Here is a 25,650-nt window from a genome sequence, read left to right as displayed (position 1 = left end):
CCTACATCAGACAACCTGCATACTTTGGGAAGGGCCCCCCGACACTGAACTGCCAGAGAGGGTCTGAATTCCAGTCCAGCCACTCTCCTTCAGGTGTGACGATGGTGCCCCCAATCTAGCTTCCCATTCTGAGCAGCGCATACCCTGCCGGCCTCAACAGTCAAAGGGCCCAGTACCCACCAATGGGACTGATTTCTACCTCCTCACTTCCTTCAGAAGTGATGGACAGCCTTATGAACACACAGAGCCACCATGTACAATCCTCAGGCTGCCTCCAGGGAGCCTGACAGATATTAAGTGGGCCCTGAGGGACAGACAGACACCTGCCTTCCACCTGTCACACACACACACAGCTACTTTTGGGTTGCGGCACAGAGGAAATACTGGCTTTTCCTGCCTCCCAGAGTCAGGCCACCTGTTTCCGAATGCGGGGCAGCATCCAGCCAGAAGGGGCGCCTGTTCTGCTGGGTCAAAGGTTCCAGTGGCCCTGCCAGCAGGCATGTGTGGATTGAGAGGTTTTTGTTGAGTTGTATCGTCCCAGCATGCCACTGGTCATCTACAAAGAGGACAGTGTGATGTGGGTCCTGGGCAATCTGCCGGGCCTGTTACATTCCATCTTATTCACAGGCCAGGACACAGCTGTCCTGTGAAAAAGTGAACCAATAGGACTAACCAGCCAGTCACCCTCACTTCAGAGCTCTGTGATGAAGGGCTGGAGGAGCTGGTGAGGAGCGCCAGCTGTGTTTTGATGCTAAGTCTGTTGTTTTTGCACAGGCTGCAGCAGCTGGAGGCCCGGGGCCAGCTGGTGGCAGTCTCAGACTCTCCTCGGTCCCAAGAGGTGGCCAATGCCCTAAGGCTCCTAGGCCAGCAGGGCCAGCAGCTGAAGGCCCTGTGGGGGCAGAGGCAGCAGAAGCTTCGGAACAGGCTGGAGCTGCAGAGGTTTGGCCAGGAAGTGGATAGTTTCATTACCACCTGTGCAGGCCATGAGGCCTTCCTGCACCTGGACAATCTGGGGGTAAGGAGTTGGGGAAGTGGAACTCTCATCCTACTGCCCCTAGAGGGCGCTGGCCTCCTTGGGTCTAGAAGCCAGGGTGGGCAGGAAGGCCCGGAGGATGAGCTGACCTCAGGTATCTGCACCAGGAGGACCTAAGAGAGGCCCAGAACTTGCTGCAGCAGCACCAAGGTTTTGGGTGGCTCCGGAGCACCCTGGGATCTCGGGCTGAGGCCCTGCGGGCATGTGGTGAAAAGCTGCTTCTGAGCCAGCACCCTGCTGAGCACAAGTGAGCCATCTGCCTGCTTCAGTCTCTGCTCCTGGACAGACTGCTGCCCTGAAGCTGGGTGGGGCGGGGTTCCCTTGGGCTGGGGGGCAGGGCCTCAGGCAGGGAAGAGCCTTCTCCTCCCCCTGTTCTCCAGGATCAGAGAGCTGCTGCACAGTGCCCAGACACAGTGGACCAGGGTCCAGGAGAGGAGTGAGCAGAGAAGGGAGCAGCTGCTGGCCTCCCTCCAATTGCAAGTGAGTCCCTAGGCTGCAGGAGGTTTCCCCAGAAGCAGTGCCCAGGAGCCCACAGATGCACTGAGACAGTAGAAGCCTGTCTACTGGGCACTTTCCCCACCCTTGGGTGTTTCCAAGAGGATGCTGGAGCTGTGGTCACTGTGCTTCTCAAAGATGGACCCCTTGACTACCTGCCCCTCTCACACTACTACATACCCACCCTCACTTCTGACACACCAGGGTTTGCATGGGTGGAGGGAGTAGCTACAGACCAGCTTTGATGCTCATTCAGGCCCTAGGGCCAGGCCAGGCCTCCAAGAACCTCAAACCATTTAGATCAAGAACCACATGAGATCTGGTGTCATCTGTGGGGTGGGACCTGATAGGCATTGTACCCAATAATTGGCTCTGGGTCCTGTTTGTCCCCACAGGGCCCCTCCCTCTAGAGGTAGGTGTGCCATCCCTCCCCCTGGACCCTGAGACCCACCATCTCCTGGTTCTTGGGCAGGAATGGAAGCAGGCTGTGGCGGAGTTAATGCTGTGGATGCAGGAGAAGTGGCCCACGGTGGCCGATGAGCCCTCCCAAGCATACAGCAATATTCTGGAGAAACTCAAGAGGCTCGAAATGACTAAGAGTGAGCTATTAGCTACCCACGGGTACATGCAGGACCTACAGCAGGTGAGGATGCTGGAAAGAAGGCGCAGAGTCCTCTTGTCTTCAGATTCCCAGCACACTGCTCTGCCTACTTCTATAGAGCACAGTCCCTGGAAGAAGGGTCCCCTCTGCCTCCTTCACTTAGCTGGGGGTCCCCCTAGCTAGGCACCCAGATCAGCTCAGAAAGCCGCCACCATTCCAGGTAGCTAATAGAAAACAGTTGTAGCCAGCAACCTGCCTCTTGCCCCTGGGTGCAGCATGCTGTGGTTGGTGGTGGTCCTGGCAGCTCAGCCTGGGCCTTTGTCTCCACTGCAGGCTGGGAGAGAGCTGCTGCATGGCCACCCATATGCACAGGAGGACATACAGGACAGACTCCAGGGCCTGAGTCACAAATGGGAAGAGCTGGACCACAGGATGGCAGAGCAGGGGGTCAGGCTGCTGCAGACCAGACAGACAGGGCAGCTCCTGGAGCTACTGCAGGTCCCTGGGGAATGTGGGATGGGGCGAGGACACAGAGGGAAGACCAGGACCTGCCTGGGGCAGCATGGGAACAGGCAGAACAGAAAGAGCTGGAAAGAGTGACACCCCCCCACACACACACCATGAAGTCCTCCTGTACAGAGCTCTGGCCCAGAGTAAAGCGCGGCTTTGCCCAGCAGCAGGTCGCCACCAGAGTAACTTCCGTGTGTCTAGCATGTGATTGTCACAACTTCCTCCAGAGAGGAAGGTGCATAAGGAGATGGTTTGCACACTACTAGTAGGGAGGACATGATGGGTCCCTGGTGAATCTGGGGCTAGGCGTACAGTAGACTTGGAGCCCCGGCAGGCTCGCCTGCTGAGCTGCAGTGGAAAGGTTAATGCAGCCTCTTGCCACACTCCCCAGGATGTCAGGGAGATGCTGGAGCATCTGGAGGGAGCCCTGCAGAGAACAGAAACAGGACAGGACCTGCACTCCAGCCTGCGGCTGCAGAAACAACACTGTCAACTAGAGGACAAGAGCCAGGCGCTGGCCAGCAAGATGGCCGCCCTCATCTCTCAGACCCACAATGAATTCACTTCCCTGACCATCCTGGAGGAGAGCCAGAAGTGTCACCAGAGGTGGCCATCCCCTCTTCACTGTGCTTCCCCCTCCACACTTGCCTTGGGAATCTAAGGACTGGCACCTGAGGGACCTGAGCACATCCAAACTCCTTCCCTTCCGAGTAGCATCATTCTCGGGTGGGAGGGCCTCACAGGTTTTCCTCTGTTCCCTGACATTGTTCTTCATGGGTCCCTGGTGGGGATGAGGAAAGGACCATGACCTTGTCTTTATTCTTTCCCCCAACCTCTTCATCTTTTCTCCTTCTACCAGGTTCAAGGCCCTGCAGAGCAGGCTGGCCACCCGGCGCATGCAACTGCGGGCCTCAGTTGAGCTGCACCGATTTAACCGCCTTAGCAACCTGGAACTCACATGGGTGGCTGAGCACATGCCCAGTACTGGTCCCACCTGCCCTGCCCATTGCTGGCGTGATGTCCAGCACCTTCAACATAAGCACAAGGTAATATTACCACCCAGGGCCCCCAGTATCTCATCCCCAGAACTTAGAACCCCCCCTGTCACTACTCAGGCTATCCTGGCCTCAAAACCTCCCTGGGTGTCCTGATTTCCAAATCCACTTTGCTCTAGCTGTCCTTAGCCTGGTGAACCTAGAGACACATTGATGATTCTAATCTGGACATGTGTGTCTGAGGGAATCACATTGCTCTGTGGCAGGTGCTCCAGGCTGAGGTAAAAGCTCACATGGGGCATGTGCATGGAGTACTAAGTTCTGGCCAGAGTCTAGCAGCCTCTGGGCACCCCCAAGCTCAGCACATCGTAGAACAGTGCCGGAAGTTAGAAGGCCACTGGGCAGAACTGGAGCAGGCGTGTGATGCACGTGCCCGGTGCCTGCAGCAGGCCGCCATCGTCCAGCAGGTAGGAGACAAAGAGGGCGGGGTCTGCAGACCAGTGGAAGCTGGACCAGCTGTGGGAGAGAGAAGTTGTGGGACCTTCATGGAGGGAGGCCAGTGATGGGAGCTCTGTGCCAAGTTAGCTGGTTCCAGTAGGGGTCCAGAAGCCTCTCTGATGGCTGCTGGCAACCAGGATGGGTGATGAAGGGTCCCAGCTAAGATCACTATGGTGAGCCAACATCATTCTTTGCAGTACTTTCTGAATGTGTCAGATATAGAGACCTGGGTGGAGGAAAAGTGGCCTCTGGCAAGCAGTCAGGAATATGGCGGCGATGAGACAGCCACCTTTGGGCTCATTAGGAAACACCAGGTACTGTGTCCTGATTATCCCATGTGAGCAAGAGTAGACCACGAGGTAGTCTGCCACTCTCCAAAGGGCACAACCTGCCTCCTGAGACACGGAGCCCTGCTGCTTCCTTCCTGAACACATGGAAGCCCCATCCGCCACCCACCCAAGTCCTTATTCACCCTCCTCCCCTGAGCACATGCTTCCACCAGTTCAGTTCCAGCCTGTGACTCAGGAGTGTGTTTACCTTCCTGGACTTGCCTCTCCATGAAGACTTTGGGTGCCTCTGTCTCCCCTTGCTTCATCTCCTTCCCAGGACTTTTCTGCTCCTCAGAGTCACCTGCTACAGCCTGCCCCATGTCCTTCATATGTGTCCTGCTATAGGGCTCTGAACATCATCCTTTGGTTAACCCACTCACCACTCTTAAGCCCATCTCCTCCCACAAGTATCCCTGGTAGGAAGGAGGGAGGCCAGAGTGGATTCCTAGAACCATCAGAGCCTGGGCCCCCACTGCATTCCTGCATCTTGTCATGGAAACCTCCTGCATGTCTGGATACTTTCCTGCATGTTCCAGTGGTCACTGTTTTTGTGGCGTCTTATGGCTGAGGATTTCCAGTGAGCTGTTCCTGAAGGGTATGGGTATACCTGCAGGCTTGGCCACATGTAGCCTCCCTGTGCCAAGCATGCAGAGAGGCTTGCTCAGTTCCGACTATTTTTACATTTTGATATTGGGATCCAGAATGATGCCTCCCGGACCCCCCTCCCCTTCCTTGGCCCAACCTTCCCATCATTTACTCTTTCTGGCTAAATAGTGAGTCCTCTTAGGGTGGAGACCATATCTTCATTTTCTAAAACAGGAAGTGTGCCATCAGTATTGGGTAAGTGGGTAATGTGTGGGTGGGTGAAGCTGAGTGGGTGGAACATGGATAGGTATATAGATGGACGAGTGTATTGGTAAGTCAGTGAGTTGAAAGGTAAACAGATGAGTGTGTGTAGTTGAACGAATGCCTGGGGGGGTGAATGTGTAGGTTGTGTTGGGAGTCAATGAATAGAGAGACGAAGAACCACCCAGTCTGGATTCTTACATTGGCAGATGCTGCAGCAGGAATTAGCTCTTTATTGGAGCTCCGTGGAGGATCTTGAGCAGAGATTCCAGACCCTCACTGGATTTGAGGCCTCTGAGCAGCTGGGTATGGTACGGGAGCGGTTGCAGGCACTACAGAAGCTGGCAGATGCACGGTGAGGGACGCTGTGGACCCCCTCATCAGTGGGCACAGGGGCCCTAACCACAGCTGACTGTCTCCTGCCGCGCCCTATGATGGCAGGAATCCAGGCCTTTAGGATGCCCCAGGAAAAGGCTGAGTTTTTGTGTTGCTTACCTCTCTATAAGCTCTTCAATAAAGGCTCACTTAGCAGGAACTTGGGCCCTCAATTCCCAGCTCTCCATCTCTTGCCAACACCCTCTGTCCCCTACCCTGGCCTTACTATGTCCTAAGTCAAAGGCTTGGGCAAAGATCATGAACAACTCCATTCTCCAGCACCCTCACCCTCAGGTCCCCAGGGGAATGAGCAGACAGCTAACATCTGGGGAACCCCTGGCTGTCACCACAGGAGCCAGGAGCTGGACGGGACCCTGAAGCTACATGAATTCATGAGAGAAGCCGAGGACCTGCAGAGCTGGCTGGCCAGCTGGAAGCAGGTGGCCAGAGGAGGGGACAACTTTGGAGAAGACCATGAGCGTGTACTGGTGAGGGGCTAGGAGCAGGGAAGACACACAAGGCAGGTGCTGGGTGGCAGGGGCTAGTCCTGTTGGGCTGGATGGAGAAGACACAGTAGAGTCATGGAGTATGCCTTCGGGGTGGAGTGTGCTGGTACTATGGCCACGCAACTCAACATTGTGTGGTACTCATTGAGTACCTTGACTAGGGCCATCCTGACATCTACTCCCTTCTCTCCTCAGCAACTCTGCACTAAGTTTGCAGAGTTTCAGAACCAAATTGAAACTGGTGCCCGGCGAGTGGAGACCTGCCAACAGCTGGCAGAGAGCCTATTAAAGAGTGGGCACAGTGCTGCACCCAAGGCCCACCAGAGGCAGCAGGATCTACGGTGAGTGTGAAGTGTGATGGCCCAGGCAAGGGTCTAGGTTTGGAGGAGGGTCTAGAGAGCTAATAAGGTCACAGGGCCCTGCTTGCTCAGCTAGAGAGGGCAAGGTCCCTGAGATGTTAAAGCCTCTACTGTGGTCTGTGGTGGAAGATGAGGCTGGGGTTACCAACCAGATACTCCCAGCCCCCCAGGGACAATTTTCCCAATTACTGCCACCTTAGTCATGGAGGAGGAACTGTGGAAAGAACCTACCTGAGCTAGAGAGGAGGCCTTCCATGAGTTCTGAGCTCCACAACCCTTCCATTCGTTATTCTAGGTGTCCACCACCTGCCATTATGGGTCTTTTTCTGGGAGCTTAAGGCGAGGTCAGATCTTCTCCTGACCCTCAGCATAATGTCTAGCCTGGAAGAAGCCTTTGAGCACAGGGAGAGCATAGAAAGGGGGAAATGGAGGAAAGATAGGGACTCTCTGCCCAAGGATATGTAATGGTGTCTTATTTAGGGTTTCTATTGTTGTAAAGAGATACCATGACCATGGCAACTCTTTTTTTTTTTTTTTTTTAATTTATGTATACAGTGTTCTATCTGCATGCATGCCTGCACACCAGAAGAGGGCACTAGATCTCATTATAGATGGTTGTGAGCCACCATGTGGTTGCTGGGAATTGAACTCAGGACCTCTGGAAGAACAGGCAGTGCTCTTAACCTCTGAGCCATCTCTCCAGCCCCCGACCATGGCAACTCTTAAAAAGGAAAACATTTAATTGGGGCTGGCTTACAGTTTCAGAGGGTTAGTCCATTATTATCATTGTGGGACATGGCAGACATGGTGCTGGAGAAGGAGCTGAGAGTTCTTACATCTTGATCCCCGGGCAACAGGAAATGAACTGTCTCATACTGGGCATAGCTGAAGCATATATGAGACCTCAAAGCCCACCCCTACAGTGACACACTTCCTCCAACAAAGCCACACCTACTCCAGCAAGGCAACACCTTCTATTGGTGCCAGCTTCTCATGTCTCTGCAGCTGGTTCTCTGTGGGCCAAACATTCAAACACATGAGTCTATCAGGGCATTCCTATTCAGATCACCACAAATGGGATTGATCAACATACTGAAAACCAGACGTGAAAGATGGGAGCAGAGTTAGAACAGAGAGCTGTGAGAGGCTGAGCCTGGCAGGACAGTGCACAGGGCTGCACTCCCTGTGAAACTAGAGAGGCTGGGGGAAGGGAGCCAGGTTTGTAGGAAGGGGGAGCCAGAAGCAGAAGGCTTGAAAGACAACCCCATTCATGAGCTTTGGGAAATCTATGGATTCCACCCAGAGAGGAGAGAGCTGATCAGACAGACCAGACAGGGATACAGGCTGACCCATGGCTGCTCTTCTGTGGTAGGGCTGCCTGGTCTGAACTGTGGCAGCTGACCTGTGCCCAAAGCCGCCTGCTTCATGACACAGAAACCACCCTCCGAGTCCACAGAGACCTTCTAGAAGTCCTTACTCAGATTCAGGTATGAACTTTAGAGGTAGACCCCACGCTCAGTGCCCCTACCCTCCCCTCCTACCCTGCTATGACCCTTTTCTACCCTAGGAGAAAGCTACAACCCTCCCTAATGATGTGGCCCAGGACCTGCATGGGGTAGAGATCCAGCTGCAGAGACATGAGAGGCTGGAACGTGAGCTGGCAGGCCTGGAGCAGCAGGTAAGTAGGCTAGTACAGCCCCTCAGGCCCCTACAGGCCATCCAGCCTGGCCCATTTGTTCTTTCCATTGGACCTGCCCTACATGGCAGAGCATGGCCCAAGAAGTTCCCAGGCTTGAGCACTCAGACAGGGAACATACCTTGGGATGCTCAGGTCCTTCCACCTCTGTGAAGAAACTGTTCTCCTTTCCTACGCCTTATCTGCTAGCTGCAGGGACTGTTAAAGGCTGGAAGCAGGGTGCAGAAGCTGTGCCCAGGTCCTCAGGCCCTCGCCACTGTCCAGCAGAAGCAGCAAGCTGTGACACTATCCTGGGAGGCCCTCCAGTTGCGTGTGGAGCAGCGCAGGGCCCAGTTGGAACAAGCACACCTCCTGGTCTGCTTCCACACAGTGGTGAGGGCTTTCTCCTCTTGAGAGGGGCTCAGGTGTGCACAGATGTGCACACGCACTGAGGCCCTCCAGTTCTGGAGGGAAAATAAGTGTGACCAGAAAGGGCAAGAGCAAGGGTCTTGGAAGGATTGGGTTGGGTGATGACAGAGAAACTGAGTGACAGAGACCTGCAAGTCTCACCAGAAGCCCTGTCTCAGACAGCTTGATGTCTCTGTGTGTCCGTGGGTTCAGGAAGGCTACAGCTGTGTGCCACCAGCCCCACCTCAATGGGCCTCGTTGTCTCCGGGGTCAGGTGAAGGACTACACCTCCTGGGTGGCCAGCATGCGTCAGGAGCTGCAGAGTGGGGAGGGCTCCTGGGAACCCAGCAGTAGCCTGCTCAGGCTCAGAGCCCACCAATGGCTGCGGGCAGAACTGGAAGCCAGAGAGGAGCTGCAGCAGCAGGCCACTAAGCTGGGCCAGCAGGCACTTCTGGCTGCGGGGACACCCACTAAGGAGGTGGGCACTTTGCCCATGCTCCCAGCCTACCCTGTCATCCCTTGGGCTGCCTCCTGCCCACCCCACCGCCTCTTCTCCAAGGCTTCCCTGGGGATGTCTTAATGGCCCTCTCCAACCCCACCTTTCCAAATCCCCATCTTCAGGTCCAGGATGCGCTTCAAGCCCTACAGGAAGAACGTGACCAGGTGTTCAAGGCCTGGACACTGAAGCAAGAGAGGCTGCAGGCCATGCTTCAAGAACAACACCTCCTCAGACAGTGTGATCACCTGGCGAAGATCCTCACAGCCCAGGAGGCAGGTCTTGCAGCCCCGACTGGAACCCTCCCCTCCTCTTCCATGCCTCTGTCTGTTCCTCCCTTTCTTCCTGAGTCTTCGGCCTTTTCTTAGACATGGAGCCTAGGGGTTGTGGGTGAGTCCTCCCTGGTGGCTAGTGTAGATCACCAGGGCACCATGGCCTCCGCTAGCATCCCCAGGCCAGATGGAGCCCTGCTCCTGCCCAGCCTAGACACTGGCCTGAGACCCATGAGTTGGAGAGAGATTGCCAATCATCTCCACTTTGTCAGAGGTTGAAGTGTTGCTGGCCTCCAACCTGGGTTCCTGCTCCCCCACACCTCTCCCCTGCCCATGGATAGTGTTCCTCTCAGCCACTCAGGCCCCAGGGGTACCGCCTCGGTAGACAGTACTGGCAGCCTTCAGTGCCTCTGACCTTCCCACATTCTGATCTAGGCATTCCTGAAAGCCAGTGCCCTGGGGAGCTCAGTGGAAGAAGTGGAGCAGTTGATTTGCAAGCATGTGATCTTCCAGAAAGTGCTCGCTTTCCAGGACAAGAAGGTGATGGGCTCAGGGAGTCCTGAACACGATGATGGGGAGTCTTCATGAGGGGTACAGTGGTTGGGTGTATGCCCAGAAACAGTGCTGGTATGTCTGTGGAACTAGGGGTGGAAGCGTACATATAGCTGAAGAAAAGACCCAGTGGGCTGCTCCACACTGCAGGGGCCCCAGGGAGCATTTACTGAGTGTGAGGTCGCTGAACAACGGAGAGTAGCTCTGGCTAAGGGCCGCCAGCCAGCCCTTAGCCGTGCAGAGCTGAAGGAAAGTCAATGGCCAGGTTGCCAGCATCGAGCAGCTGACTGCCCATGTTCCACAGGAAGCAGTTCTGCGTGAGCAGTTGAAAACTACCCCGAGCCCTAAGGGGCAGAGCCTGGTTTACCACGTGCTGGAGCATCGGGCTCAAGTGAAGGAGCTGGCAGAGAGCCGGGGACAGGCCCTGCACACTTCCCTGATGATAGCCAACTTTACCACAGCGGCAACTCAGGTCAGAGGCCCATCCCCTGCCTATTGCCTAAACCTGAGAGCACATTGTGCAGTTTGAGGTGACATTCAGACCACAACACTATGGATGATGGAAAAAAAAAAAAAAAAACACCACCAAAAAACAGGCTTGGAGAGTTAAATGGCTTCCTGAGGGCCTGGGGGCCATGGAGCCCGGAACGTTTGATTTGAAGCCCCTGTGGGCTGCGACTCATCTGTTTGCTGAGCACTGGCAGAGCCAGGGTAAATAAAAGCTATAGGAAGGGAAAGAGGGGGCTCAACCTCTGAAATGGACACCCATCGAGTTCCTTGCTCAGCCTGGCCTGGGGCATGGCTTCCTGCCTAGAACGCTGGTTCTTGTTTGCTAGATACTGCTAGCTCTGCCCCTGAGGCCAGTAGCCCCCTACCTGGACTGTGCTAGTATGGAGCAGGAGTGGAAGAGGGTGGGGTGGGGCTTCAGGATGGAGGAGCATCACAGGATTTGGGCCCCGTCCCCACCAGGTTGAGGACTGGATTCAGGAGCGGGTCCAGCAACTGAGAGCCTGGAGCCCTCTTGGAAACCTAAATGATTATCTGAAGCACCTGCAGAAACACCAGGCCTTCGAGGCTGAGGTCCAGGCCCATGAGCAGGTCATGACCTCTGTTACCAAGGTAACCCCAGCCTCAGCCCAGCCTAAAGTGTTGATGGCCAAGGTCTCAGATAAGAAGAAAGGGGCTGAGCACTCCCCCATTCCTGTCTCCCAGCAAGGTGAAGGACTCCTCAGACAGAGCCACCCTCGGACTGGAGAGGTCTCCCAGAAGCTGAAGGCCCTGTGGGAGCTCTGGGAGAAGCTGAAGCAGGCAGTGACCCTGAAGGGCCAGGCCCTGGAGGACCGACACAGCTTCCTGGAGTTCCTGCAGAGAGTGGACCTAGCAGAGGCCTGGATCCAGGAGAAGGTGAAGGCTCCGCTGAGCAAGGCTGGGGGCTGAGGCTGGGGACCAGAGCCAAAGGATAGGGTGGGGATGTAGTTCTCCATCTCCCTGATGGTAAGAGCTTTAGTGGGAGGCCCCAAGCTCCAGCTACAGGCGCAAATGACCAGAGTTGAGCGTTGCATCCCTGCCCTTGGCCTCCACAGGAGAGGATGGTGAACAGCGGCGACATGGGCCTGAGCCTTGAGCATTGCCTGCAGCTCCGCAGAGAGGTCCACAGGTTACAGGTAAGAGGCTGTGCTCGGGAGGGTTGACACAGGATCTCCTGTTGGGAAATTTGTCCGATGGACTCCAGAATCCAGAGAAGGCTCAAGCTCAGCTTTGCACTACTGGGCCACACATAGGCAAGTTCCCTCGTCTGGCCAATCCTTGGTTTCCTCATCTCTGAAGTGAGCAGCCTGCCTTCCCCAGAGGTGAGGGAATGCATGTGTGTGGTGGTCACATGATGCTACACCTGTAATTTGATGCCATGCCTCTCCTGGCAAACTTGGTGGTCTGGTTTGAGTGTCATGGAAGAAGCAGAGGTGTGCATGGAGCTGCTGGGCAACTTCTGCAGTTTTCTGAGTTTATACAAAGTTGAGATCCTAACTTACTATTTCAAGATTACTAAGATACAGCCTGGCCTAGCAAGCGCAAGGCCCTGGGTTCGGTCCTCAGCTCTGGAAAAAAAAAAAAAAAGATACAGCCTGTGCCTGGGTGTGGTAGATAATCAATGCCTTCCTTCAGTGTGCATAGTTTAGCGTCTCCTCACCCACACCACTGACCAAAGACACCCGGAATCTATTTCTGTAATACAGAGGGGGCCTTGGCAAACACGTTCATAAGCAGGTGTCGCAGACGGAGTGTGGAAGGCGCTGACCTCGATGCAGGTGTATGGGATTTTGGTAAAGGCTGCAGTCTTAAACCCAACACGTCCTTAGCTGGTGGTGGCATTAGCTGGATGCTGTGCCATATGGTACAGCAGGAAGGGTGCCCTGGGCGAGTCCTGACCCGCCATGAGTGAGCACCATGACCCTCAGAGCCCCACTGTGCTCTGGGATCACCTCTCAGATGAGTGAAATGGTACAAATGTGGGGAGCAGGAAGCCTGTGATCCACCCTGCTGGGGTTCCCCTCCCTGAGGACCTGTAAGCCCCACTGTGTCCAAACTCCATTGTTAACTTTAAACATTACTCATGGGTCTGTGTCCACCTTCCCCCTCCTACCCAGTCCTCATTCTGAGAAGCCCATTTCCCCGCCTGCCTCAGAGCTGAGGGGGTGGTCTCCAGCACCTGTCACTGCAGAGGAAGCAGCCACCTCCCACTCCCCAAATTGCTGTGGTTGCTAAAATTCCTTCCCAGGGGGAGACATAAGCAATATCTACCCCTTCTCCCAAGGCCCCAGTGACAAATTAAGACATGAGACAAAGTTCATTCTGGGTTTATTGGGCTTCCTTACAGAGTATAATACAGGAATGTGGGTACTCCTCCCCCCAACAAGCTGAAAAGCTTACTCAGAAGGGATGAGCGAGCGCTCTGATGGAGCCCTCCCATACTCTTCCCAATTTATACCGTCTAGCCTCTTCCCCAGGCCGTGTGCAATTAAGGCAGAATTACATACAGCAGATGCTATGGAGCACCTGGATATTCAGGTGAGGGTCCTGCGACCCTCCCACCCGACCATGAGGGGGTATAAAGGGTCAACAAGCCCAGCTGGGATGATCCTTGGCAAGAGGTACAGCTGAACTCAAGATGGTGATTGCTTTCCCAGGAGACAATCACAACAGCTTTTCCAGGAGGAGGCCCTGAACAGGTGGTGCTAGTTAGTGTTTGCACCTTTCCCTTCCCCATAGGTCACGGTGGGTGACACCTACATCAGGAGAATCAAAAACTTGTCACTGCAGCTCAAGAACCCGAGCCCCGAGGAATCTGAGACCATCTGCCAGCGGCAAACCCAGCTCAACAATAGGCCAGTCTCAGACAGGGAGAGGGAGGCAGCAGTGGGGCTGGAAGAGGGGCTGGGTGCCACCTCAGGCTGCAAGGTTCACCCTCATCCTGTGGTCAGGTGGAAGACTTTCCATGGCAACCTGCTCCTGTATCAGCAGCAGCTTGAATCAGCCTTGGAGATACATACATTGTCCAGTGAACTGGATGACCTCACTGAGCAGATCAGGGAAAAGGTTGGTAGTGAAAAGTCCCCTTGTGCACAGAGTTGGGAGTGGCATGGAGTCCCCCACAACCCCAGTCCCTGGCCCACCTCTGCTCTCCATCTGGATCCCACCAGGAGTCCACCAGGGAATCTGATGAGATCCACTCCCACACCTCTGCAGCTCCCAAGCCAGCCCCCTGCCTCTTTCTATCCCAGATGTGAGATGGGTCTAGAGGCCAGAGCACACCTATCTGTTTTCCCTGGACCCTAAGCAAGTCTAGAGCCCAGAAGAGGTTTGGCCCAAGATGGTGTCAGTTCCCACTGTGGTGCAGGTGGGCTGAAAGCTGGTAAAAGTGCAGCTGAGGCCTCTGCAACCTGAGAAGTCCTGTGTGGGACAGCATCCCCTCCCACTGGATCCTGCCCTCACAGCTAACCCAGGCCTCTGTCCTTTGAGATCCCTCCCCAGAGGGAGAGTCAAAGAGACCATGCCTGGAAAGTCTCACCAGAGCAAAGTCAGGACCCAAAGTCCCGCCCCAGAATTCCTGTTCCTCTGGTCAGGTACAGGGCCCGCCTCCGGTCCCACCCTCCGGTCAGCAGGAAGGGATTCAGGCAAGGTGCTTGCATTCTGCACCGCTGCCACCATCCTGTGGTGAGGGGACAGCTGAAGCTGTGGCCTAGCCTGTAATGGCTCTCCTTCCACCCTCCCAGGAATCCCTGATCCAGGCCCTGGAGAGCACGGAGGATTTGGAGAATGTACAGAGGCTATCATGGAAACAGAAAATGCTACAACAGGGCATGGGCCTCATCCAGACTCAGATGGAGGTGTGCATCCTTGGGAGCCCTGGTGGATTCCTGAGAGCCATGTGCTAAGACCCATATAGCCCAGGCCCCTGGCTGCCTAGCCTCTGACCTTTATCTCTACAGTCTCTCGAGGGTAAGGTTGACCGCCTGTCCAAGAGAAGTCCTGAGGTTGCCCACAGCCTCAGTCATAAGCAACAAGAAATGATGGACAGCTGGTGGAAGGTCTGGAGCAGGGCCCGGAAGTGGTATGAGCCCTTGGGCCTTAGTCCCATGTGGAATGGTGCCCTCCAGTTCTCAATCTGCACACTTCTCCTTGGCCCCTTTCTCCTGAGTGCCCGTACCATTTACCAGTTAATTCCCAGCAGGCAGACCTTCTGTGCTGAGGGATTAAAGAATACTGGGCATGAGGGAGAGGAGGCTCCATGATCCTAGAACTAACCAATGAGTCCTGTGAGCAGGAGGGAGTCACTGGATGTGGGCCATAAAGTTTGGAAGCTCCAGATGCTGCTGCGGGATCTGCAGGACTGGGCACAGGGACTGAAGGCTGAGATGGACACTCGGGGCAGCCCCTGCAGCCCTGAGAGAGCCTTGTACATGCTGCAAGAGCACCAGGCATACAGGGTGAGCCACAGTCCCTGTCACCCCTCACTATGCCCCCTTCCTCTGACCCCTCCTAGGACCTGTCTCTGTCTCCTGACCAACTTCGCTCTTTCCCATCCTCCCTCTCCTTACTGGTGGACCTCTGGTGACCCTGGGAGGCCTCAGCCCACAGGGAACTGATCTCAGGCCTATTACAGGTCCAGCTGGACATCCGAGCTGACAGCCTTAGCCAGGCCCGAAGCATGGGGCAGCAGCTGCTTGCATCTGGATGCCAGCTGGCCTCTGGGATTCAACAACCCCTGGCTGCTGTGGATCAGGAGTTGAGCAGCTTGGAGGGATCATGGCAGAGGCGGCAGCAGCAGCTACAGCAGGCCCTGGAGCAGCAGGTGGGCCCCGGGCCAGCTTTCAGCCTGCTCCACTGTCAGGGCCTGTGATGTCTCCACAGCCCTGGTCAAGGCCAAAGCTGAAAGGCCTGCCTTCCTCGGGCATGCCTGCCATTCAGCCTGCTCCTGTACCATGGAGTCAGGCCCCCTGGTTCTCCAGCCTGAACCACCAGGAAGGTCACACACGTACCTGGGTAGTCACTGGGCCCTTCTCTGACCTTCTCTTGTCCTTTTTTACCAGCTACTTCTGAGCTCTGTGGAAAAGGTGGAACGCTGGTTCGACAGTGAGGAATCCTCTCTAGCTAGTGAGGGACTGACGGTAGGTACCCAGCAGGAGTGGGGAAGGATGGACGAGAGCCAGCCAGAAACATCAGGCCCTCTGGGTCAGGGTCTTCCCCACTGCTGACCAGTTACCATCAGTCCTAAGAGTTCCTTGGCCTCTGGGGTAGGGCCCATAGGGTGTGTCTGAGGAGCCGAGGGAGTGAGCTTATGGTGAGGCTGGTCGCTCCCTCGGATCTTCCTCTTACCTCTCTCTGCCTGTCCTCATTCCGACATCGTCTCAACCCCAGTAACAGGCACGCGTAACTCACAGAGACCTGGGAGAATAGTTAGCGCCGACAGTCTTACTCAGAGCATACAGGAGAGAGGCGAGCACTCAGCCTGCCCTGGAAATGGACACAGATGGTCCCCCATCCTAAAGCTAGAAGCAGCTTTGTGGGGTTTGAGTAATGCCATTGGGAGAAGAGTCACTTTGTGGAAAGGGGTTCTAGAGGGAAGCAGATGGTTCAGGGTGGAGTGGGGGCGACCCTGTAGTCAGCATCAGTACCCCACTCCCATCAGGATCCTTTGGCCACTGTGGAGACCCTTCTGTCAAAGCACAAGAGGCGTGAGCATCACCTGAAGACAAGAGCTGAAGAGATCAGTGCTCTGGAGGCCACAGCCCTCAGCCTGCACCAGAGTGGACACCCTGAGGCCCACAGCATCCTGGACAGGTGCCAGGCCCTACTCCTGAGGTACCTGTGCTCTGGGATGACGGGAACTGGGGGTGAGCTAGCTTGGACATCTATTATCCAAGCTCTTCCTTTCCTGTTCAACTTCTTGGCCCAACTAGTAGTGTTGTCCAAAGCCTAGGGTCAGAGGCTGGGAGTACCCACCACTCCTGACCTGGCAGTGGGTCTGCCTGTTCTCCATTAGACAGTGGCATCCATTTCCTCCATCCCAGCTTCGTCCACTAAGAAACTCACACTGGAACACCAAGAGGAAGTGGCTGAGTGACAAGGAAGGGACAGGAGTGTGCTAGGTCAGTCCTTCACACCACGGGCCTGAGCCTCTCTACCTTAAGTGGTGGAACCTGAGGCAGCTCCAACTAGCCTAGTTAAGTCTTAAATCTGCCTCTGAGGGCTGTGGTGTCTTAACATGGTGCCTGTCCTTCTTGAGTGGGCTGAGGATCTCTTATGGAACTGAAGCTCAGCCACAGACCTGCATGGCCTGCCCATGACACTAGCCTTGCCTCCTCCCTCCTAACAGTTCCTCTGGCTCAGCTGGCCCGGCTCCTCCAGGGTAGAGACCAAGGCGGATACAGCCAAAAGCCATGTCCAGACTGGCTGGGGTTACCTTCCCGCTTCTTCTGTGGCTGCTTGTGCTGGTGCTCCCACAGGAGCTATTATATCTCTTCTTGCTTACCTGTTTGTTTATGCCAAAGAGGGCATCAGGTTTCCTGGAAGTGGAGTTATAAATGATGTGAACTGCCATGTGGGTGCTGGGAATCGAAACTGGGTCCTCTGGTTCTGCTGAGCCACTTTTCAGGCCCCATCCCTCTCCACTCTCACAGGTAGATTTCCCTCCCTGGGTACCCACGGAGGTCTGAGGAGACAAACAGCAGGCTAGTTCGCCAGTTCTATTACCTTAGGTGGTTCCTGGCAGGCCTCGTCAACCCCAGCATGACGACATTGCCCCCTTCCCTCTCCCCAGGCTTGGGCCATATTCGAGAGGGTGCCCAGCTTCCATCTAGTCTCAGGTTTTCCCCAGCTCCATGCCCTTTGGTAACACCAGTGAAGGGGAAACTGATGAACTGTTCATAGGCCATGGGGTGGAGGTATTAGAACTTCATTCTGCGTGCACCTGCTAATGTTTTTAATACACTGTTTCAAAGGTACATATAGGGAACATATAAATTAATACATAATGTAGCATGCACATATCAAATGTTTTAAGTATGTTAAATATTAAAGTAGGGTGTGTGTGTGTGTGTGTGTATGTGTGTGTGTGTGTGTGTGTGAAGGACTCCTGCTCACAGCAATGCATAATCAAAAAAGTGGCTAAAGCCAGGCATGGTTGCACACACCTGTAACCCAAGCACTTATTGGAAGAGCACCAGAGGATGAAGAGTCTGAGGCCAGATCGGGCTGCGCAGCACACCTGAAGCCTGGCTGAGCTGTGCAGTGAGAACCTATCTTAAAAAGAAACGGCACAGTAATCCAGATGGCTCAGCAGGTGAGAACTTGCCGACAAGATGCAGTTGCTGGAACCTGTGGAGGGAGGCAAGAACCAGCTTCTAGGAGTTCCTCTGACCCCTACATGCACTCTGTGGCATGCACCCCCCCCCCCACATATGTATCTATTAAATGAAATTGAAATGTAATAACAGCATAAAAACAAAATGGTTCTAGTGACTCAAGCCTACAATCCCAGCTATTTGGGAAACTGGGCTTGCCTGGGCTATGGAGTAAACTTATGGTCAGCATGGGCAAGTTAGCAAGACCCGGCCTCACAAGGTTTAAAAAGTAAAAGTAGGGCTTGGGGTGCAGCTCAGTGGTAGAGCACTGGACTAGCATGTATGAGGTCTTAGGTTCAATCCCCAACACATAAAAAAAGAAAAAAAGAAAGAAAAGAAAAGAAAAGAAAAGGAAAAGGAAAAAGTTGCTTGGACACTACATTAGTTTGGACTATTATAATGAAGTGCTACAGGCTGGGAGATATAAACCATAGAAATTATTTTCTTACAATTCTAGAGGCAAGAAGTTCAAGATCAAGGTGTAGAAGGGTCTGTCTTTGGATTATGGTCTTCTCTGTCCTCACATGGTCATCCCTTTGAGTGTGTCTCCTCATACAAGGACACCTGTCCTCTCAGATTCGAGCTGATTTATCTCCAAACACAGTTATGTCTTCAGATTAGGGACATGAACATAAGTGATCCTAATATACAGGGGAAGCACATGTGTCTTGTTTCAAAGGAAACCTCTGACTCAGGGCATTGTGATATGGATCGTGAAAGGCTCGGCTACACACACACACACACACACACACACACACACACACACACACACACACGGAGGGGGGTGCACGCACTCTCCAGTCCTGGCAGTTGAGCCTGGGAGTCCACGAGACCCTCTTCTTGCAGGAGAGAGGTGCTCACAGAGCGAGCCAGGGCGCACGGTTGCCAGCTGGAGGAGCTGCGGAAGCTTCGGACATTCTTGCAGGATTCCGATGAGGTTCCCACTGCTTGGGCTGAGAGGGTTGTGGGGTAGCCCTTCTTGGGGGCTCTCCAGAGGTTAGGGAAAGCAGAGTCCCGTTCTGTCCTTGTGTTAGGTAGCTGTGTGGCTGAGGGAGAAGAACCTGGAGGCTCTGGACAAGGGTCAGCAGGACCCAACCACGATTCAAACACAGTTGCAGAAGCAGCAGAATTTCCAGGCCGTGCTGGATGCCAGTGTTCCTCAGCAACAGGAGCTGCAGATGGTGAGGTTCCAGGAGGCTGAGGGGCCACAGCCCAGTCCCCTGCACCCCTGCAGCTGGCTTCGAATCATAGTAGGGACAACCACTGTGTTTTGTATGCTTTCTGTGTGCTAGGCTATGTACAGATATGCCCTCTTCAAAAATGGCACTTTTTTGCCAGGCGGTGGTGGTGCACGCCTTTAATCCCAGCACTCAGGAGGCAGAGCCAGGAGGATCTCTGTGAGTTTGAGGCCAGCCTGGTCTACCAAGTGAGTTCCAGGAAAGGTGCAAAGCTACACAGAGAAACCCTGTCTCGAAAAACAAAAAACAAACAAACAAACAAACAAACAAAAGCACTTTTTGATAATTTTATAGAGAGTAGATTAAAACAATAAGACATAGCTAGCAGCCCTGGAGCTCAGGATATCAAAACAGAGTATCATTTTTGTATTTGTTTGTTTTGGTTTTATTTTTAAATATTCCCTTCTCTACCCCAGGCCGGCTACTCCTGATATCAAGTGCTTTGCTAAATAATTCCGTGTTAGTGACCTCATTTAACCAATGCCATTGCTACTGCATTACATAGGAGAGGACAGAGACTTAGCTTAAGAGGCTTGTGAAGCTGGGTGTGGTGGTACACACCCACAATGCCAGCACTGGAGGCTGAGGCTGGACAGTAGTGAGTTAGAGGCCAGCTTGGGCAGTCTAAGCAAGACCCAGCCTCAGAAAGAAAAGGGCAGGGAGGCAAGGAGGAAGAGCCGGCCTGGTGTGCAGGCCCATCATCCCATCACTCAAAATTACAGAAAACTCTGCACACCAAGTCTGAGGCCAGCCTGGGCTATGTAGTGAGACCCTGTCTCAAAAAAGAAGAAGAAAAAAGAGGGAAAAGGATGGACAGTGGGAGGGAAGAGGGGATGGGAATTTGTCCCACATCACACAGTCAGAATGCAGGCTGGTCATTGGTACCAGGGTACCAGCATCCTTAGTCCAGGATGTATGTACAATGTATGGTGTAGGAGGGTCAGAGGCTGCTCCATGGAGGCTACCCGGCCTCAGAGACCATCCGGAGGAGACTGCAAGAACTAGAAAGTCTCTGGGCTGAGCTGCAGGCCAACTGCCAGAGGAAGATGGCCGGACTCCAGGGGGCCCACAAGGTGAGGATAGACTGTCAAGCAACTTGCTAGACAGGACTCTAGGACAACCCCCCCCCCCCCCCCGCTCTCTTATACTCACTATACTCACTTAACTTCTGTCCCAGGCTCTGCATCTGCAGAAGATGCTGGAGAGATTGGAGAGCTGGCTAGAGTCCATAGAAGCAGAGCTGAGAGCCCCTGTCAAAAGCCAGGACCTGCCTAGGGTGGGCGAGCTCCTGGGGGCGCAGGGGGAGCTGGAAGCAGCTGTTGATAGTCAGACGAGGCAAGTGCAGGAGCTGCAGGGCCGAGCCCAAGCCTGCTTTCAGGAAGGCCACTGCCTCGCCAAAGGTGTGGAAGAGCAAGCCCGGCAGCTACTTCAGAGGTAGATTACCCAGAGCCCTGGTTTGATATCTTGCCCCCCTTTGCCTGCCTTCTTGGAGGGGCATCCCCCCCTGACCTTCTGGCGTGTGTTCTCATAGTGAAGTGCACAAAATAGATGAGCACTACGTTATAGTCTAGTTTTAACACGGATGGCTGTGCGCCACCCACTCTGGTTCTCTTTCAGGTTCCAGAGCCTTCAGGAGCCGCTACAAGAGCGCAGGGCATCCCTAGAAGCCCAGAGCCTACTCTTAGAGTTCTTCAGGGATGCTGATGAGGAAATGGCCTGGATTCAGGAGAAGCTGCCCTCTGCCGCAGCCCAGGACTATGGCCAGAGCCTGAGCACTGTGCGGCACCTGCAGGAGAGACACCAGGTGCTGGCCCATGCTAGGAGGTTGGAGAGGGGTCACCTCAGAGGTGCTGGGGGCTCACAGTCAAGGACAGGGCACTGTGATCCAGCAAAGCCTCTGCTTTAGGGACACCTAGTTTCTTTGGAAATCCTGGGATGGGAATTCCTTGTAAGTATGTAGGATCTTTAGGCCCAGCTTAGGGTATGGGTTCCCTGATGGTTAGCGCAGCCCTGGTCCTTCCTCCTTTGCAGAATTTGGAGAATGAGATCAGTAGTCACAAGGCTCTAAGCCAGGCGGTGATGGGTGCAGGTCACAAGCTTGTGCAGGCTGGACACTTTGCCGCTGAAGAGGTGGCTGCCCGGCTGCAGCAGCTGGAGGAGGCTCTGGACCACCTGCAGTCAGAGGCAGCACAGAGGAGGAGGATGCTGCGGCAGGCCCTGGAAGCCCAGCAGATTTCGATGGAGGTGAGAGGATGCTGTGGGATGCTGAGATGCTGCAGCTGAGAACACGGGGGAGTGTATGGGACTAAAACATGACTCCAGGGGCAGGCAGAGCTGTGCATCCTCTGCTTCCAGTACGGAGCACACTGCGCTTATTTGCTTTACTTCCACTGTTTCTTCCAAGCCTGGGTTCTCAGCTAGAATTTTGTCAGAATCACCTGGAACCTTGCAACTGTGTCTGAGCTACCCCACAAACTAAACAAGTAACAAGAAATGTGAGCCGTGTACTCTCAGCACCTACAAGGCTGAGCCATACAGTGAGACCCTATCTCAAAATAAACAAACAAACAAACAAACAAACAAATAAATAAAAATAATTAGAAACCAGGGATGGTGGTTCATGCTTACAGTTCCAGTATCAGGAAGCCGAGGCAGGAGGTCCACTTTAAGTTCCAGGCCAACCAAGGCCTACAAAGTGAGACCCTATTTCACAAGACAAAAAAAAAAAAAAAAAGAACAAGAAGAAATGAAAAGTAACAAAGTAAGGACTGTTGGATAAACTTTGCTTTTATTTTTTAACATGCTTTTATTATACTCAATAGCAACCCTGTGTCTGAGAAGCAAAAATAAGTTGTCTTTATGTTACATGGGGGAAAAGGCAAGAATCACATGGAACCCTTAAAAATATTGACACTCAGGGTCCTTCGGTACAGTGAGAATCTTCTAGCAGGTGCTAGGAAGGAGCCGTGAGAACGCTCCAAATTTCCCATGCAACTGGCTGAGGACACCCTCCCCCAATCCCACCCCATATCCCCTAATCCCACTCTGAACCCTGAGGCCGGCAACCCTCTGCCCATGTCTCAGAGTGGAGTGCCAGGCCCAGGAAACTAATTCCTGCTGTTACACTGCCTAGCTCCTGGAGGCAGGGTCCTGGTTAGCTGAACGGGGCCACGTTCTAGACAGTGAAGACCTGGGCCAGGATGCTGAGGCCACGCACGTTCTTCTGCGGCGCCTGGAAGCCACCATAAGAGACTTGGAGGGGTTCGGCAGTCGCGTTGAGCAGCTACAGCAAAGAGTCGCCCTTCTGGAGAGTGGGCAGAACCTGGGCAGGTATGTCAAAACTACCCTCCTCCTGGAGAGGAGCAGAGATGAGGGTGCCCCTGTCACAGAGGCAGGGTATGCTAGTCCAGCCTGGATTAGGAGGGCTGCAGTCCATGCTGTTCTTTCTTCCTGTCATAGTCCTAGGGTGCTGTCCCAGCTGCAGACTGTGAGGGAGGCCCATGCACAGCTGCTGCAGAGAGCAGAGGGCAGGGGACAAGCACTACGGGAGCAATTGCTCCTATACCAGCTGGATCAAGAGGCCCGGCTCCTGGATGCCTGGCTGACCACCAAGGTGGCTGCTGCTGAGTGCCAGGAATATGGACAGGACCCTGACGGCATCGAGGTGGGTTAATCCTTAGTAGACCCAGGGGAGAGGAGGGAGAAGCTTCTTTAGGTAAAGGAGGCATGTGTTTGAGGATGGGAGGTTCTGAGGGAACCTGAGGAAGCTGGAGGGTTGTCACTGCAAGAATCTGCAGTTCTAGAACTCTACAGCTAAGTGATGTTGGGGCCACTCATGCTGCCAGGCCCTTAACGAGCCTCCAAGGCTGCTGATAGAAGCTCACAATACCTGGGTTTCCATCCTTCCAGGTGATGGAAGACATGTTTGGTGCTTTCGGCAGAGAAGTCCAGAGCCTAGGCCAGGCCAAGGTGCAGACCTTGAGGGAGCTGATGGCCCCCCTCGAAAGAGGAGCACCCAGGTTCTACCCCCAGATTCAAGCCCAGAAGTATCGTGTCCAGGCCACTTGGGAGAGGCTGAACAAGACCATTGAAGTCCGTAGAGAGGTAGGTCATGTCTCAGGGAGCATGGAGCCATGGAGCACAGCACAGCCCCTAGCAGGCTCTCCCTCATTCTCCCCAGAACCTGGCTGCAGCCCGTAAGCTCCAGAGCTTTGAGCAGGCTGCCTCAGAGCTCCAAGGTTGGATGCAGAAGACCACCCTGCTAGAGGGAGAGTCCAGAGTCCACAGCCTGTCACCTATGCAGCTCCTGCAGCAGCACAGGTGCCTACAGGTAAAGGCCTCACCGTGGCTGCTCACCCCAGCCCCACTCTGCCAGGCTTAAGGCAGAAGATCTGTGTGCCTCGGTCCCTCATCAGAGATGACAGGTAATGCTCGTTCACCTGGGACCTGCCCCTGAGCCCCTTCTTCAGAACACCAGACCACCCCCCTTCTGGCCAGGGACTTGGCACAGGTTTTAGAGCAGAGCAGAGGGGTCTCCACAGGCCAAGAGCCATGGAAGTGAGGCCTGACCTTATGTTCTGGTTGCAGAGGGAACTGACAGCCATGGAAAAGGAGATGGCAAGGATACAGGTGGAGGCTCATCGACTGGGCCAGCACAGTCCTGTGGCTCAGGAGGGTCTGGCTGAGTGGCTCACCAAGGTGCAGGGGGCATGGGCCAACCTGGAGGCCAAAGTCCAGGGATGGAGCCAGGAGCTGTCGCAGGCTACCCAGGGCCACGCCTTTCTTGGGCACTGTCGGGAATTGCTGTAAGCAAGGGTCCCGTCCATCTCTCTGTCCGTCCTGTTAGCTTAGCTCTGTCCTCTCCTTGCTTTGGGGGAGTAGCACTTTTGCCCTTGTGCCCCAGGCTGCCTCGCCAGCTCTGCTAGCAGCTCTTTCCTTGCCCAGCAGAGCGTGGTCTCAGGAGCTGGTTTCCTCAGAGGAGCTGGCTGGGGATGTGGTGGACCCAGAAACCCAGGAGTGCTGCCTTCAAGCCCAGAACACTCGGCAGGAAGGGCGGCAGCTAGTAGACAATGGCCACTTCATGTCGCTGGAGGTGTGAATGGAGGGTGGGATGAGCCTCACTGCTAAGGCCTAGGAGCCCCAAGAAGGGTGAGGAAGAGGGAGGTGAGGAAGGATCAGTGCGAAGATCTGGGTTGGCTTGGCTCTCCTGCTAGCTCCGCCAGGGTAGGCGCTCTGCCCAGGCTTCCATGGCAACAGCCCCTTCCTGCAGGTGGAAGAGTGTCTGCAGGAGCTGGAAAGGCAGCTGCAGGAGCTTCAGGCAGCAAGGGCCCTGCGTGGGCAACGCTTTGAGCAGAACCGGGGCCTGCAGCAGCTGCAGCAGAGGCTGGAGCTGGCTGAGGCCTGGCTGGCCTCCCAGGAAGGCCTGCTGCTGGACCCCAGCTATGGGGTAAGTGGAGGCAGATCTTGCTGTTCCCTGCTCACTGGCCCCTGAGGTAAGTGTGGAGGGCTGGCACCCCAGAACTGAGCCACATACTGACTCATCTCTCTCAGCACTCAGTGACGGACGTGGAACGTCTGCTCTGCAGACACGAGGGCTTGGAAAAGCTACTGGCGGCCCATGAGGAGAGGTTTACCCAGCTTCAGATGATGACAGAGGTCCAAGGGCTGGATGAGGGGAGGTTGGGTATAGAGAAGAGACATCTGAGGTGGTTGGGTGGGACAGTTCCTCAGTCTCCAAGTTAGGGCTCCTTAGGGCAGTGAGGCCTCATGGAGTCTTCCTCAGGGTTTCTCCTTCAGGAAAACCACCACCCCTGCCACCTCAGAGCCCTGGGGAAGAGTGTACCCCTGCGGGCTGGCAAAGACAGAAGACTCCAAAGCTAAAACATAATCACAGAGGAGACCAGCACTCTTGGAGTGGAGAAAACAGGAAACGATTAAGGTTATGGTGTGCATGTGTGCATACAAACACACACACACACACACACACACACGCACACGCACACGCACACGCACACACACACAGAAACATACAAGATGGAACAGAGCTAGCAGTCAGAGCCTTCCTGTGGAGGTTTTCTGAACTAGGGGTTGGTTGCATGTCTGGCTGAGATGAGGGACCTACTGTAGCCTGGTGTCCCCACCAGACCACAGTTATCTCCCTGGAGCATGTAGCAGACCACAGGGGCTCAGGGTGTCCAGCGTACACACTCTAGAGCAGACATAGGGCCCACTGGAAATGAGGAATGGGTGTCTCCCTTCTCGTGTGTGCTGGGCCTGACAGCTGGACCCTCATCTTGTATTTTCAGGTGAAGGGCACTCATGTCATGGAGGGGTCTGTGGAACTGAAACAGCAGCCCCCCACAGACGGGAGGCAGGTGAGTGCGAGTCCCCAGTGCAGGCAACTCCAAGTTCAGTGGGCATCTGGGCCTGGCACTGTGCCTAGCAGTAGACTCCTGGGTAGCTTCCTAGGTGATCTCCAGGAAGGCTATAGTTCTTATCCACAGGAGAAGAGGGTTAGGGAAGGGGTTCCCGCTTCCCCATGAAGACCATGGGCAGTACTTC

At 54.6% G+C, this 25,650-nt stretch overlaps 1 protein-coding gene across 1 annotated transcript in view; it reads left to right on the top strand.

Moving 5' to 3' along the window:
- Sptbn5 (spectrin beta, non-erythrocytic 5) overlaps nt 1–25,650 on the top strand; it is a 44,381-nt gene that overhangs the window by 15,841 nt on the left and 2,890 nt on the right. The window contains exons 19-63 of the mRNA XM_036185018.1: nt 775–1,015; nt 1,141–1,280; nt 1,414–1,513; nt 2,001–2,171; nt 2,463–2,627; nt 3,031–3,245; nt 3,499–3,685; nt 3,901–4,101; nt 4,330–4,446; nt 5,517–5,662; nt 6,035–6,170; nt 6,384–6,529; nt 7,920–8,034; nt 8,115–8,225; nt 8,433–8,615; nt 8,905–9,108; nt 9,252–9,401; nt 9,834–9,938; nt 10,255–10,422; nt 10,920–11,069; nt 11,163–11,354; nt 11,534–11,614; nt 13,218–13,333; nt 13,430–13,544; nt 14,222–14,335; nt 14,438–14,556; nt 14,770–14,935; nt 15,112–15,300; nt 15,539–15,616; nt 16,138–16,310; nt 18,698–18,788; nt 18,886–19,032; nt 20,025–20,162; nt 20,267–20,523; nt 20,707–20,893; nt 21,121–21,333; nt 22,223–22,419; nt 22,549–22,753; nt 22,999–23,193; nt 23,270–23,433; nt 23,619–23,894; nt 24,037–24,181; nt 24,359–24,535; nt 24,640–24,744; nt 25,395–25,463. Coding sequence (XP_036040911.1) covers nt 775–1,015; nt 1,141–1,280; nt 1,414–1,513; nt 2,001–2,171; nt 2,463–2,627; nt 3,031–3,245; nt 3,499–3,685; nt 3,901–4,101; nt 4,330–4,446; nt 5,517–5,662; nt 6,035–6,170; nt 6,384–6,529; nt 7,920–8,034; nt 8,115–8,225; nt 8,433–8,615; nt 8,905–9,108; nt 9,252–9,401; nt 9,834–9,938; nt 10,255–10,422; nt 10,920–11,069; nt 11,163–11,354; nt 11,534–11,614; nt 13,218–13,333; nt 13,430–13,544; nt 14,222–14,335; nt 14,438–14,556; nt 14,770–14,935; nt 15,112–15,300; nt 15,539–15,616; nt 16,138–16,310; nt 18,698–18,788; nt 18,886–19,032; nt 20,025–20,162; nt 20,267–20,523; nt 20,707–20,893; nt 21,121–21,333; nt 22,223–22,419; nt 22,549–22,753; nt 22,999–23,193; nt 23,270–23,433; nt 23,619–23,894; nt 24,037–24,181; nt 24,359–24,535; nt 24,640–24,744; nt 25,395–25,463 — 7,060 coding nt within the window. The remainder of the gene's footprint in view (nt 1–774; nt 1,016–1,140; nt 1,281–1,413; nt 1,514–2,000; nt 2,172–2,462; nt 2,628–3,030; nt 3,246–3,498; nt 3,686–3,900; nt 4,102–4,329; nt 4,447–5,516; nt 5,663–6,034; nt 6,171–6,383; nt 6,530–7,919; nt 8,035–8,114; nt 8,226–8,432; nt 8,616–8,904; nt 9,109–9,251; nt 9,402–9,833; nt 9,939–10,254; nt 10,423–10,919; nt 11,070–11,162; nt 11,355–11,533; nt 11,615–13,217; nt 13,334–13,429; nt 13,545–14,221; nt 14,336–14,437; nt 14,557–14,769; nt 14,936–15,111; nt 15,301–15,538; nt 15,617–16,137; nt 16,311–18,697; nt 18,789–18,885; nt 19,033–20,024; nt 20,163–20,266; nt 20,524–20,706; nt 20,894–21,120; nt 21,334–22,222; nt 22,420–22,548; nt 22,754–22,998; nt 23,194–23,269; nt 23,434–23,618; nt 23,895–24,036; nt 24,182–24,358; nt 24,536–24,639; nt 24,745–25,394; nt 25,464–25,650) is intronic.

Source organism: Onychomys torridus, chromosome 4, assembly GCF_903995425.1.
Source record: "Onychomys torridus chromosome 4, mOncTor1.1, whole genome shotgun sequence".
Classification (NCBI taxonomy): Eukaryota; Metazoa; Chordata; class Mammalia; order Rodentia; family Cricetidae; genus Onychomys; species Onychomys torridus.
Note: the sequence above shows the minus strand (reverse complement) of the source record. Positions and strands in the feature narration are given on the sequence as shown.